At 41.8% G+C, this 11848-nt stretch overlaps 1 protein-coding gene across 1 annotated transcript; it reads right to left on the bottom strand.

Annotated features, from left to right (window-relative positions):
* Nucleotides 1-7120: 7120 nt before the first annotated feature.
* Nucleotides 7121-10261, bottom strand: LOC309960017 (UDP-N-acetylglucosamine--peptide N-acetylglucosaminyltransferase 110 kDa subunit-like; the record flags this gene model as incomplete). Its single annotated transcript, XM_082836562.1, has 1 exon — nt 7121-10261. The coding sequence occupies one exon, from the start codon at nt 10259-10261 to the stop codon at nt 7121-7123; it is 3141 nt and encodes a 1046-aa protein (XP_082692688.1).
* Nucleotides 10262-11848: the final 1587 nt, after the last annotated feature.

Raw genomic sequence — 11848 nt, 5'->3', positions numbered from 1 at the left:
GTGCTGGTTAACGGATCTTTCCAGAGGACCTCCGGAGATTGAGAGGCCAATCTTGGCTCAGCCACCAACCTTCCCCCTGCAGAGCAGCCAAATTTGTCAACAGTGAGAACATTTAAAATAAACAGAGCATGATTTATAAGGTTCTGTGGTGTTGTTCTATACAATTCCCCCCTTTTTATTTTTTCAGTAGTTAGCTTTAAAGATCTATTTGCACGTTCTATAATACATTGTCCTTGAGGGTTATATGGAATGCCTGTAATATGGGTAATTTTGTAATGAATTACAAAATGTTGCAAAAGCAGCGGGCCCATTATCTGTTTTAATAATTTTGGGAAGGTTCATGAAAGCAAAACAGTGTAATAAATGAGTGATAACATGTTTAGTAGCTTCTCCGGTCTGTGTTGTAGCACAGAGGAAACCAGAATAAGTATCGATAGTGACATGAACAAACTGTAATTTCCCAAAAGACGGAATACGAGTAACATCCATTTGCCATAAATGTCTAGGTAATAATCCACGAGGATTAACAACATAATGTGGAACAGGAAGGTGAGGTAAGCATTGTGGGCATTGCTTAACAATTTGTCGGACGGCTTCACCAGTAAGGGAAAATTGTGCGTGTAATGTAGCCGCCGACTGACGGTGTAAAGCGTGCAACGGCTGTGCTGCTTGTGAAGCAGTTTGATCATAACTTACCATAATATGAGGGTGTCCAGGACATGGACCATGAGTATCAAGAGTATGAAGATAATGAATGCAGTACATTAGCCATTCTTGACAGCATGATGAACGGAAAGGAGGAGTACGGTAAATTGGGACCTGTCCTGCTTTAGGGAAAAGAGATTGAGGAGGAGGAGTAACTTCAACTCTATTCTTGGGAGGAAAATGTACAGGATAAAGATCACGTTTAGATCGAGTTAAAACATCTGCAGTCGCATTAAGTTTAGTCAATGGACCAGGCAAGTTAGAATGAGCACGGATATACAGACCTGCAACAGGACCATCATGGGAACGAATAAGCTGTTGAAGCAAACAAAAAGAGGATGATAATTCAGGGTCATTAGTATGTCCTATGCTCTCAGTCTCCAGAAGAAATCACAAGCTAATAAGATATTTACTATCAGAAAACAAATTAAAAGATATAGAAGGCAAATGTTTAAAAGACATAATGACAGCATACAGTTCAACACGTTGAGCTGAAGTCAAGGAAGTTTCTTTAACGAGGTTTGTTCCGTGGTCAGTGATTACAGTAGCCACTCCTGAAGAAGAACCGTCCGTAAAAACCAAAGGTACATGAGGAACAGGCTGTTGCCTAATTATAGAAGGAAAGATATGAGTTAAGTTTGCTGAATTGGATCAATTTATCAGCAGGGTAATGGCGTTCCAAGGTACCTGAAAATCCTGCAAGAGCAAGACCCCATTCATTATTATGTTGAAAAAGCCAATTTTGTTGACTAACTGAATAAGGGATAATAATTTGAGAAGGTTCTATACTTATAGGTTGTAAGCATCTAGTTCTACCTTGCATTATTAAATTACTAATAAGTTCATAATAAGGGTTAATAACTTTAGAGGGTGTAGATTTCATATGAATCTATTCAATAATTCCAACAGTTTGCCATAAGACGGCAGTAGGCACATGAGGAGTTGGACAAATTATTAAGAAAATTGGAAGGTGAGTATGAATTCTAGTTAATTGTGTAGAACTGATAGATCTGCTGACTATTTGTAAAGCTTGAAATCCTTCTGGAGTCATAGAGCGTGAAGAAGAAGGATCTGAGTCACCTTTAAGATTATCAAACAAAGGCTGTAATTGAGCAGTAGTAAGTTTTAAGGAAGGCCTTAGCCAATTAATATCTCCAAGTAATTTTTGAAAAGCATTTAATGTTTTTAAATTATCAACTCGAATTTGCAGTTTTTGAGGCCTAATAGTAGTGTTATCAATATATTTTCCCAAATATAAAAATGGAGATTGTCTTTGAATTTTTTTTGAGGCAATGACCAAGCCAAATGATTGTAAGGACTGTTGTAAAAATTGAAAAGCAGTCTCTAATAAAGAAATATTATCAGTGGCTAAAAGTATATCATCCATATAATGTATGAGATATAACGATGGAAACCTTTTTCTCACAGGAGTCAAGGCCTGAGCCACATATTTTTGGCATAATGTAGGACTATTTGCCATGCCCTGAGGCAATACTTTCCATTGAAATCTCCTCATGGGTTCCTTAAAATTTAAGGAAGGCAAGCTAAAAGCAAAATGTTTTCTATCTTCAGGAAACAAAGGAATAGTGAAAAAACAATCTTTTAAATCTATAACTAAAAGATGATAATTGTGTGGTATGGCTGTTGGAGAGGGTAGGCCTGGTTGAAGAGCTCCCATTATTAGCATAGTTTTATTAACAGCTCTTAGATCCTGTAATAACCTATATTTTCCAGATTTTTTCTTGATAATAAAAATAGGAGTATTCCAAGGACTACTGGAAATTTCTAAATGCCCTAATTGTTCCAGTACTAATTGTTCTGCAGCTTCTCATTTCTCCTTTGTGAGGGGCCATTGGTCCACCCATACAGGGTCATCAGTCAGCCAAGTAATTGGATCAGCAGTGAGTGGAGAATCCAAGGCGCCTAAGAAAAACCCAAACCTTGTCTATCACTTTTTATTTTCACATCAATAGGACAGACAGTTCCTTGTTGATTTGTTCCCAGCCCTTTTGTGGGAAGAAATCCTTGATACAACATCATATTAGAGACTTGAGAGTTTGGACTATAAAGTAATACTCCCATTTCTTTTAATATATCTCGGCCCCAGAGGTTTAAAGGCAGCCCAGGCAAAACATGAGGCTGGAAATATCCTGAATGGCCCTCACTATCTTGCCATTAAAAAAAACTGACTACTTTGCATAGGAGAAGAACTTTGTCCTATTCCGTGAAGTTCTGTAATAGTAGGACTAATGGGCCAACGTTTAGGCCAGTGTACCTGCGTCATAACAGAGACATCAGCTCCAGTGTCTAACAAACCTGAAAAAACCTTTCCATTAATGGTTCATTTCATTTCTGGACGTTCTTTCCCTATCTTCTGAATCCAGTAGGCAGCATTAGACGATCCAAAAGCCTTTGTTTCTCTCTTTTGATGTTGTAAAATTTGTCCATGAGGTACAAAGGGCAAAAGTAGCAATTGTGCAATTTTATCACCAGGAGAAATAGTTATTATATTTTTAATAGTTTGTGCCATGACTTTTATTTCTCCTTCGTAGTCAGAATCTATGACTCCTGGCATAACAGTTAAACCTTTCATGGCGACACTACTTCTTCCCAATAATAGTCCCATCAAACCCTTGGGTAAAGGTCCACAGATGCCCGTAGAGAGGGCCTGAGGACCCATTTCAGGAGTTAATACATATCGGGCGGAGGTACTGAGCTCCAGTCCTGCGCTTCCTGGTGTTGCTCTGGAGAGCGAGGATATTGTATGTTTTTGTTTTTGGTTAATGTCTGATTGATAATTTGAGGAGGATACACAGACATTGCCCTTATTATTTGTTGGGGCCGGGGAAGGCCCCGGGAGGAGTTCCCCGACAGTGGTGGCCCATCCTTGTGGGCCACTGAGCAACAATCTTGTGCCCAATGTTTTCCCCTATTGCATGTAGGGCATAAACCAGGGATTTTCTGACCATCTGGAGGTTTCTGAGTAGGGAAGGAAGGACTAGGGTTAGAATTAAAAGATCTACATTCTCTAGCAAAAGGACCTGCCCTTTCCGCATTTAAAACAAGTCTTTGTTTTCTTTTGATTGTTTTTAAACCCCACGTTAGTTAATGCTGCAGCCACAGCAGCACCCTGTATATAAGTAGGCCCAATGCCTGCACAAAGGCGAATATAAGCCTCCAATGTTCCCCGTTTTCTCCAAGGTCGAATCGCAGCCTGACATGCCTTATTAGCATTCTCAAAAGCAAGCTGCTTAACTACAATCGTACCAGTGAGTCCGTCCACAATGAGTCTCCCCACCGCCTGTGACAACCTATCTACAAAATCAGCGTATGGTTCATCAGGTCCCCGTCTAATTGTTGAAAGGTCCTCAGTTTTGTGTGTAGAAGGACATTTCCTCCAGGCTTGTAATGCCAAATGATTTATTTGAGGATAAGCAACAAAGGGATAAGTTAATTGATCTTGTAAAGAAAGATATTGTCCTTCCCCAATCAGCATATGATAATCAACTGGAATATTATGGGCAGCATTCTTTTCTGCTTGTTCAGCAGCCCCTTCATAAAAATCAAACTTCCATATTAAATAATCTCCACCATTTAAACAAGCTCGTGCAATAGACTTCCAATCAGCGGGGGGAAGAGCTTCTCCTGTCAACCATAGCAGCAGTAAAAGGAGCAGTGGGCCCATATTGAGCACAGGCAGATTTTCAATCTTTCAAAACTTTCAAAGGGAGAGCCTGATGCTCCCTAGTAGCTTGTTGAGGATTATTAGGATCAGGTCTTTCTATGACGGGACAACAGAAAATAGGATCTTCTCCTCGTTTTATGGCTCCTTGTACAGCGTGCTGCAAGGGACTGAGCATTTTTACAGATGTAGATTTTTGAGGAAGACAGTCCTTATTAACCTGCAGCTTTCTCACTGACTTATCTATCACAGCCACTAGAAAATCATCCTCAGGACATTTCTCTCTTTTATGTTTACAAGCCTCATCTGTTAAGTCAAAATGCTCCTCTTCATCTAAAATATTTAAATTAATTAGCTCTTTCGGTTTAGGAAGCGGCGACACAGTAGCTGATAATACAGTCTCTCCTTCTGTCAGAGGCTTATGTTTTTCTGACTTTACATTCAAATCAACACTATCATGAGAAGAATCTAAACATATTTTTATCAGATTCCACAAACTATATGTAACAACAGGAGTATGAGTAGGCCCTCGAGACTCGTAATAATTTTTTAAATCTTCTCCAACTTTCTGCCAGATTTCTATGTCACCAGAGGCACCATCAGGAAATCAGGGAGATACACCATGGATATGCTGTAAAAATTCAGTCAACAATAAAGTTCAGAAACTTTATTACCCCGAGCTTTAAGCATCAAAAGTAAAACCTGAGCAAATAATTCATACATCTTTGAGCCCTTTTGCCCCATCTTATTTTACTTCTGACTATTGCCTTATGCCTCTATTCGTTTCACTTTTACTGGTGGCCACACATATTTTGCATAAGGGTTCTCTTACCTGCACTTTCTTTTTCTTTTAACTGCCTTCACGCTTCAGGTCCCTGTTCGAGTGCCACTTGCCGCGGACCAGCCGGAGAAAGAGGATCTCACCCCCAGGGTCAGAAGGGAAGGGGTAAGGAACTGAAGAGGCACCGACGGGTGGGGTCAGAAGAACCAAGACAACTGATGGTTGCGAGGCAAATTTTATTATGCTACAGTTGCAGATTATCTAGACTAGAAATCGGAAGGTTGCCAGATGGTGGTTTACATTATCTACAGACTGTCTCGGCTCAAGATAAACTTCCCTGGGAGGAAACCCATAAACCCAGAAGCATCAAAAATAACCTGCATGTGCAGGGGGGAGACAGCTTTGCTTGTCTCATTTTACATTCTTTCTGATCTCTGGGCCCTGGTGATTTATCTCCCATGGAATGGAACAAGGAGGGGAACAAGTAGGGACAGTCCCTTCGAGCAGCGGCCGCATGCCTGGCATGTCCTTACCTGCCCTCAAGGCTGACTGCTTCCCACACGTATGTTGCCTTGTTTAAGCCTCAAGCCCTCGATCCTTTGTTGAAATACAATAATTTCATTCCTATGGTTTTCAATACCAAAAACTCAACCTCCAAGAGGGCTAAAGTCTAATTTGTACTCCAAACCAAGTAGCAGTGCAGTTCGCTACTACTGAGACTGAATCCATAAAGACTTCAAGACCACGTCCAGAAGACAAGTTATTATATATAATACCCTAGAAGGTCTGAAACATAATTATCATATACATAGCTGGTCCTTCAGAGCTTTTTACCTATAACATGTTTTTTGATGAAAGTTATTTAATGTACTGGAGATAACTGTGACTTACTGATCAAATATTTGAATACTTATACTTACCTGGGATTTCATTTCTGCTGAAAGAAAAACGAAGAACAGGACTCACTAAAACAAACAAACATTAGAAATGAAAGTAAAAATCTTAACACACACTATCACTTTTGGAAGCAGCATAGAGGGGCAGTCAACGGTAAAACACTGGTGAAATAGGTCAACACTCTAGGCCAAAAATCCATTATTATTATCATCAGTGACAGTACCACAACTGTGCCCTTCAGAATTAATAATCACTCCTAAGAATCTTCATTCGGCACCAGATGACGCGGTTAAGAGAAACACTCTGGGAGGTTTTGAATCAGACTTGGTTTTTTGTTAGCCAAGTTACAGGAGAATTTTTAAAGTGGGGGGAAGGGAAGAAGGAAACGGACCAGGAAAATAATTTAAGCCATCATCTATAAACCAACAAAGCACTGATAGTTCCGAACATTATGTCAGACACTAAAATGACTGATATAAGCTCAAGTGGTTTACACAACCTATAAAAAGACTATACCAGCAAAGTCCCCATTTATCTGTAGAGTTCAGAAACTAAAACAAGGAATATTTTAGCTTAAAAGCTTATCTCAAGAGAATCATACACACTTCACATGAATAAAAATACCTGAAACCAAACATTTTTAAAAGCTCCAATACCCAAAATATAAAGAAAAATATTAATTCAGAAGACTCAATCAATCCATGATAATCACAAAACGGCTGGGCAATCTCTATCTCCCTTCCACACTAACCATCCATCCTATGGAAGACCAAGGGAGATCAGACCTTCCAGACTTACCTTCCAGACCTTCCAGACACCTGGCTGCTGCAAAATTCTATGGAGACTCCTTGTGGAACAGCAGTTTCCCATCTCTTGTGTCTCTCCCTATCATGATCATGATCATGCAGGAAGCAAGTCTGGCTGTGCTATTTCTTATCATTGTCTGTCACCCATCTGCAGCATGGTATTGTACAGATAAGGAAAAAGTAGTTCCCTTTCCCCCAGAAGGTTGAGGCTCAGGTACAGGGTAATTCTCCTGTGCACACAGTCATTATTTAGGCCGACTCAGTGACTTCAACAGGCTTAATCATGTGATCAGGTTTGTTGCCAGCTGCGTAATGCTCCCACATCTGTAGATAGAGCCGCTCTAGGTCCATCGTGTATTGTTTGGTGTTGAACAGAGGGCTAGATGTTCTCTGCTTCCAGACTTTGCCACGAGGTTTCTTCAGGTATTCTAGATCAGTTCCCAGTTTCACAGCTATGTCTTCATATTCTTGTCTATTTTTAGCAATAAGCTCACGACAGCCTAAACAAGTGAGCTGGGAAGCTGCAACTCGGGAAGCAAGAGTCTCTCCTGGCATAGTCACCATGGGTGTCCCTGACCAAAGGACAACCATCCCTGTGGTGTGTCCATTACAGAGTGGAGTGTCCAAGCAGACATCAGCCAGCTGGCCTCTCCGAACATGTTCCTCTTTAGGAGCAACAGGTGAAAAAATGATACGGTTCTGGGGAAGGCCCATATTTTGTGCATACTGTTGAATATTAGGTTCTCCTACTGCTGGAAAACGCAACAGCCACAGTACACTATTGGGAACACGCTTCAGAATATTTGCCCACATCTGCAAAGTAGATGGGTCAATTTTATATAACTGATTAAAGTTACAGTACACAATGGCATCTTCCGGTAACCGGTACTGAGAACGTGTGGTTACAATAATGGTACGGGGAACCTCCTCTCCAGTGGCAGCCTTAATGTTGATCTGGGTAGTTGCCAGTCCATTGCTAAGACTGAATCCATTAACTGTTATCTGAATTTGTCCTCTGTTAATCATTTCAATAACTGCCTCTGCAATAGTATTCATAGGAATGACAGGCATATTAAGAGCCGTATTACTGCTGTCTGCGTTGTCTCCTCCATCAGGACATTTCATCTTGACAATCTGCACATCTGGGAGACTATCAAGAAATGCTTTGAGGTCGATGCCATTCAGCACAATCCGATTGTCATAAATGTGCCCATTGGACTGAAAATCGATGACTGCCTTCTTCTTCAGGTGAGGGAACATATTAGCATGATCACCAATAAAGAAAGTATGGGGCATATAAGCCAGTTTCTCAGAATACTGCTCAGCAACTTCAGCAGGTGAAGTTTCCTGATCAGTGATGATATAATCCATGAAAAGCACGCCACTGGTCCCAGGGTAGCCCAGCCACATTGCCTGAATAGGAGCTGGCCTGAGAGCAAAGAGTTCATTTCGAGCACCCCTGGTATAACCATTCATATTTACAAGGATGTGTATACCATCTTGATGGATGCGATCAGCTGCTTTCCCATTGCATGGAATCTGAGAAAGATCAATGAAATGATGGGCTTCTGCCATCACCTTCGCTCGGAAGTTTGTGCCATCATCTGGGCTCAGGGCATAACAGAATACCTCAAATTTATCAGGATTGTGCATGCCTGGAATAGACTGCATAAGATGAGAAGTAGGATGATTCCCAAAGTCAGAACTCACGTATCCTACACGCAGTCGACCATCACTGAGCTTCAAGTCTTTTGGATGTTCGTACGGTGGTTTATGAAGGACACCGATCTCATCCAAGCAGAGGTTCCCATGGCTCTCAGCAATAGCCTTCCTGAAGCCATGAGAAAGAGGATAGAGCATACTATGATGAGGCTGCACAGAAGGCAACCTATTCTTCTCCAGCTGGTCAGCCACAATGCTGACCAACTTCTTCATTCGCTCATCATAGTCTGTCCAATCACAGACAATCTGCAGGCAATGAGCCAAATCACAATAAGCGTCAGGAAAATCAGGTTCAAGCTTCAGAGCAGTGCGATAAGAAGCAATTGCTTCTGGAATATTCCCTGAATACTTGTGAATGGAAGCCAGATTGCTGTGGGCATCCGCAAGTGCAGGGTTAATCTGAATGGCACGAGTATAACACTGCAAGGCTCCCTGAACATCCTGCATCTCCTTTAGAGTGTTTCCCATGTTACAGTAGGCATCAGCAAAAGTAGGACTGATTCGAACAGCCTCCTTATAATGCATCAGAGCTTCCTGCAGTTTTCCCTGCTGCTGCAATACACTTGCTAAATTTGAATGGGCAACAGCAAACTCTGGGAAGACTTCTAATGCTTTACAATACAAGCGAACTGCCTCTTCAATGTTTCCCTGGTCTCCTTTGATATTGGCTAGGTTATTCAGAGAGTCTGCATGGATGGGACACAGCCGCAGAGCTGTATTATAACAATCTTCTGCTTCGGCAACACTGCCCTTCTCTTCCAGAGCGTTGGCTAGGTTGCAGTAAGCATCAGGGAAATGTGGTTGCAACTCAATAGCTCGCCTGTAGGTGTCTATTGCCAGATCTATCAGGCCTTGCTCATAGTATACACAAGCCAGGTTGGCATGTACCACTGCATGATTTGGGCTCAAGCTTAGGGCACAAAGGTAAGCTGCCACAGCTCTGTCAAAAATCCGTGCCTCTTTCAAGACATTTCCTAAATTGATATAAGCATCCAGAAAATTGGGGTCAAGGGTGACAGCCTTTTCAAAGTGATGAATTGCAAGCCAAATCTCCCCTTGTGCATTGAAAACACAGCCAAGATTACTCCAAGCTACTGCAAAGTTCGGTTGCGTCTCCATTGCTTTCAAATAACATGCCTTGGCTCCTTCCAAGCGACCCAGGGCTTTGAGCAGGTTCCCCAGGTCACTGCGAACACAGTACAAATGAGGATTGCACTGAAGAGCAGAGACGTAAGCTTGTACTGCCCCTTCCATGTCGCCTGCTGCTACCAAAGCGGCTGCCAGGTTAATATAACCATCGATGAAATCTGGTTTGAGATGCAATGCATGCCGGTAATGCTCAATTGCTTCCTGCAACTGCCCTCTTTCCTTGTACACATTCCCCAAATTCGAATAGGCTTCTGCCAGAAGAGGGTTCTGTTTAATTGCCAGAGTACTAAAGTGGGCAGATCTGTCCAGCCTTCGACACTGGAAGTGTAGAGATGAAAGTAATAAAAGTACTCCAGTATTGTCTGGCTCTTGTCTCCACAGCTGCATGCAGTGTCTCTCAGCTGCCTCAAAATCTCCTGCCTGATACTCTCGATGTACCAACTCAGCTAACCCTTGGAAGGAAAGCATACGTTTCGTTGGTTCTGTGCTGTCGGTCACGTTGCCCACAGAAGATGCCATCTGGAGGGTCTGCAGAGAGTGATAAAAGGGGGTAATTGAGTCCCGCTGCCGCCACTACTGGCAAGAATGTTTCTAGAGGTAGCAAATACGAGGGCAGCAGCCGTACCACTGCTTTGGCAGGCTTAAGCGGCGGCAACAGTTACAGGCACCGAACCTTAGGAACTCTGGTTGGCCATCTACCTCTCACGCTCTTGAAATCTTAATTCTTAACCCTGCCCTCTTCCACCATTTTTCTCCTAATCAGGGAATAAAAATTACCTATACACTTGCCTTAGAAGAAATCAGAAGTCAGTAGTCCAAACACTTTTTAAAATTTTGTTTTCTGTCCAGTTGGAAAGGAAATACATGATTGACTTTACTTCATCATTCATATAGTCAATGTGGAAAACATTAGGGCCGTGAATTTCGATACAGTAAGATCAGAAAATTTTAAATTGGCCTTCCCAAACCACTAATAAGTAACCGATGTTGTATATAATGCTAAAATCTTAGAGACTGAGTTTGATATTTTAAAAGTTCTGAAAGGATTAGCTAATTTCTCCTCATCATACCTCTCATGCCTCAAACCTGAGTATTACTTTTTTAAAATTAAATTTATTTATCTTTATTTATTTATTTTTATTTTGGCTGCGTTGGGTCTTCAATGCTGCGTGCAGACTTTCTCTAGTTGTGGCGAGTGGGGTCTACTCTTTGTTGCAGTGCCTGGGCTTCTCATCACAGCAGCTTCTATTGTTGTTCCACAACTCTATGGGTTCCTTTTTAGGTCCTATGAAGAACCCTAGAAATTAGTTCATGGAATTATAAGTTTTTGCAAAATTGTCAAAAGTGAGATATTTTAATTTCCATCAGGTAAGACCAGCGTCTCTTTCTTTGCCAATTTTCCTTCTATCATATTCTGCTATGTTGGATCATATTGGAAAGGCTTTTTTGAAATCTGGCTAAGGAGATTTTCTTTTTTCTGTGGTACGCGGGCCTCTCATTGTTGTGGCCTCTCCCGTTGTGGAGCACAGGCTCTGGATGCACAGGCTCAGCGGCCATGGCTCACGGGCCTAGCCGCTCCGCGGCATGTGGGATCTTCCCGGACTGGGACACGAACCTGTGTCCCCTGCATCGGCAGGTGGACTCTCAACCACTGCGCCACCAGGGAAGCCCTAAGGAGATGTTTTAAGTGAGGCTATTATGTGATTTTCAGACACCGCCATATGTAATTGACTATATACTATCGCATTACAGGAATAACTTCCAGTACTCATACTGACTGCTCTACTGACTTAACCTAGCACAAGACACAGAAGCATAAGGACAAAACCCACCTTACAATATAGCCGTGTCTTGCACTTCACAGCTCTCAAAGCATGTGCGTTTGAAGAAGAAAAAAAGAACTGAAAAGTACAAAACCAGAAGCTAATCTGTGGAAAATTATTTCAATCATCAGGCATGTGAAAGATAAGTCAAAGATTCAGTTCTCATCAATGCTTAGTCAAAACGGAAATTTTCTTCTGTCAAGAATATACTCCAGGGGCTTCCCTGATGGCGCCGTGGTTAAGAAGCCACCTGCCAATACAGGGGACAAGGGTTCGAGTCCTG

Source organism: Leucopleurus acutus (genome assembly GCF_964270905.1).
Source record: "Leucopleurus acutus genome assembly, chromosome: 3".
Classification (NCBI taxonomy): Eukaryota; Metazoa; Chordata; class Mammalia; order Artiodactyla; family Delphinidae; genus Leucopleurus; species Leucopleurus acutus.
The sequence above is the reverse complement of the archived record's forward strand: the minus strand, read 5'-3'. Positions and strand labels throughout refer to the sequence as shown.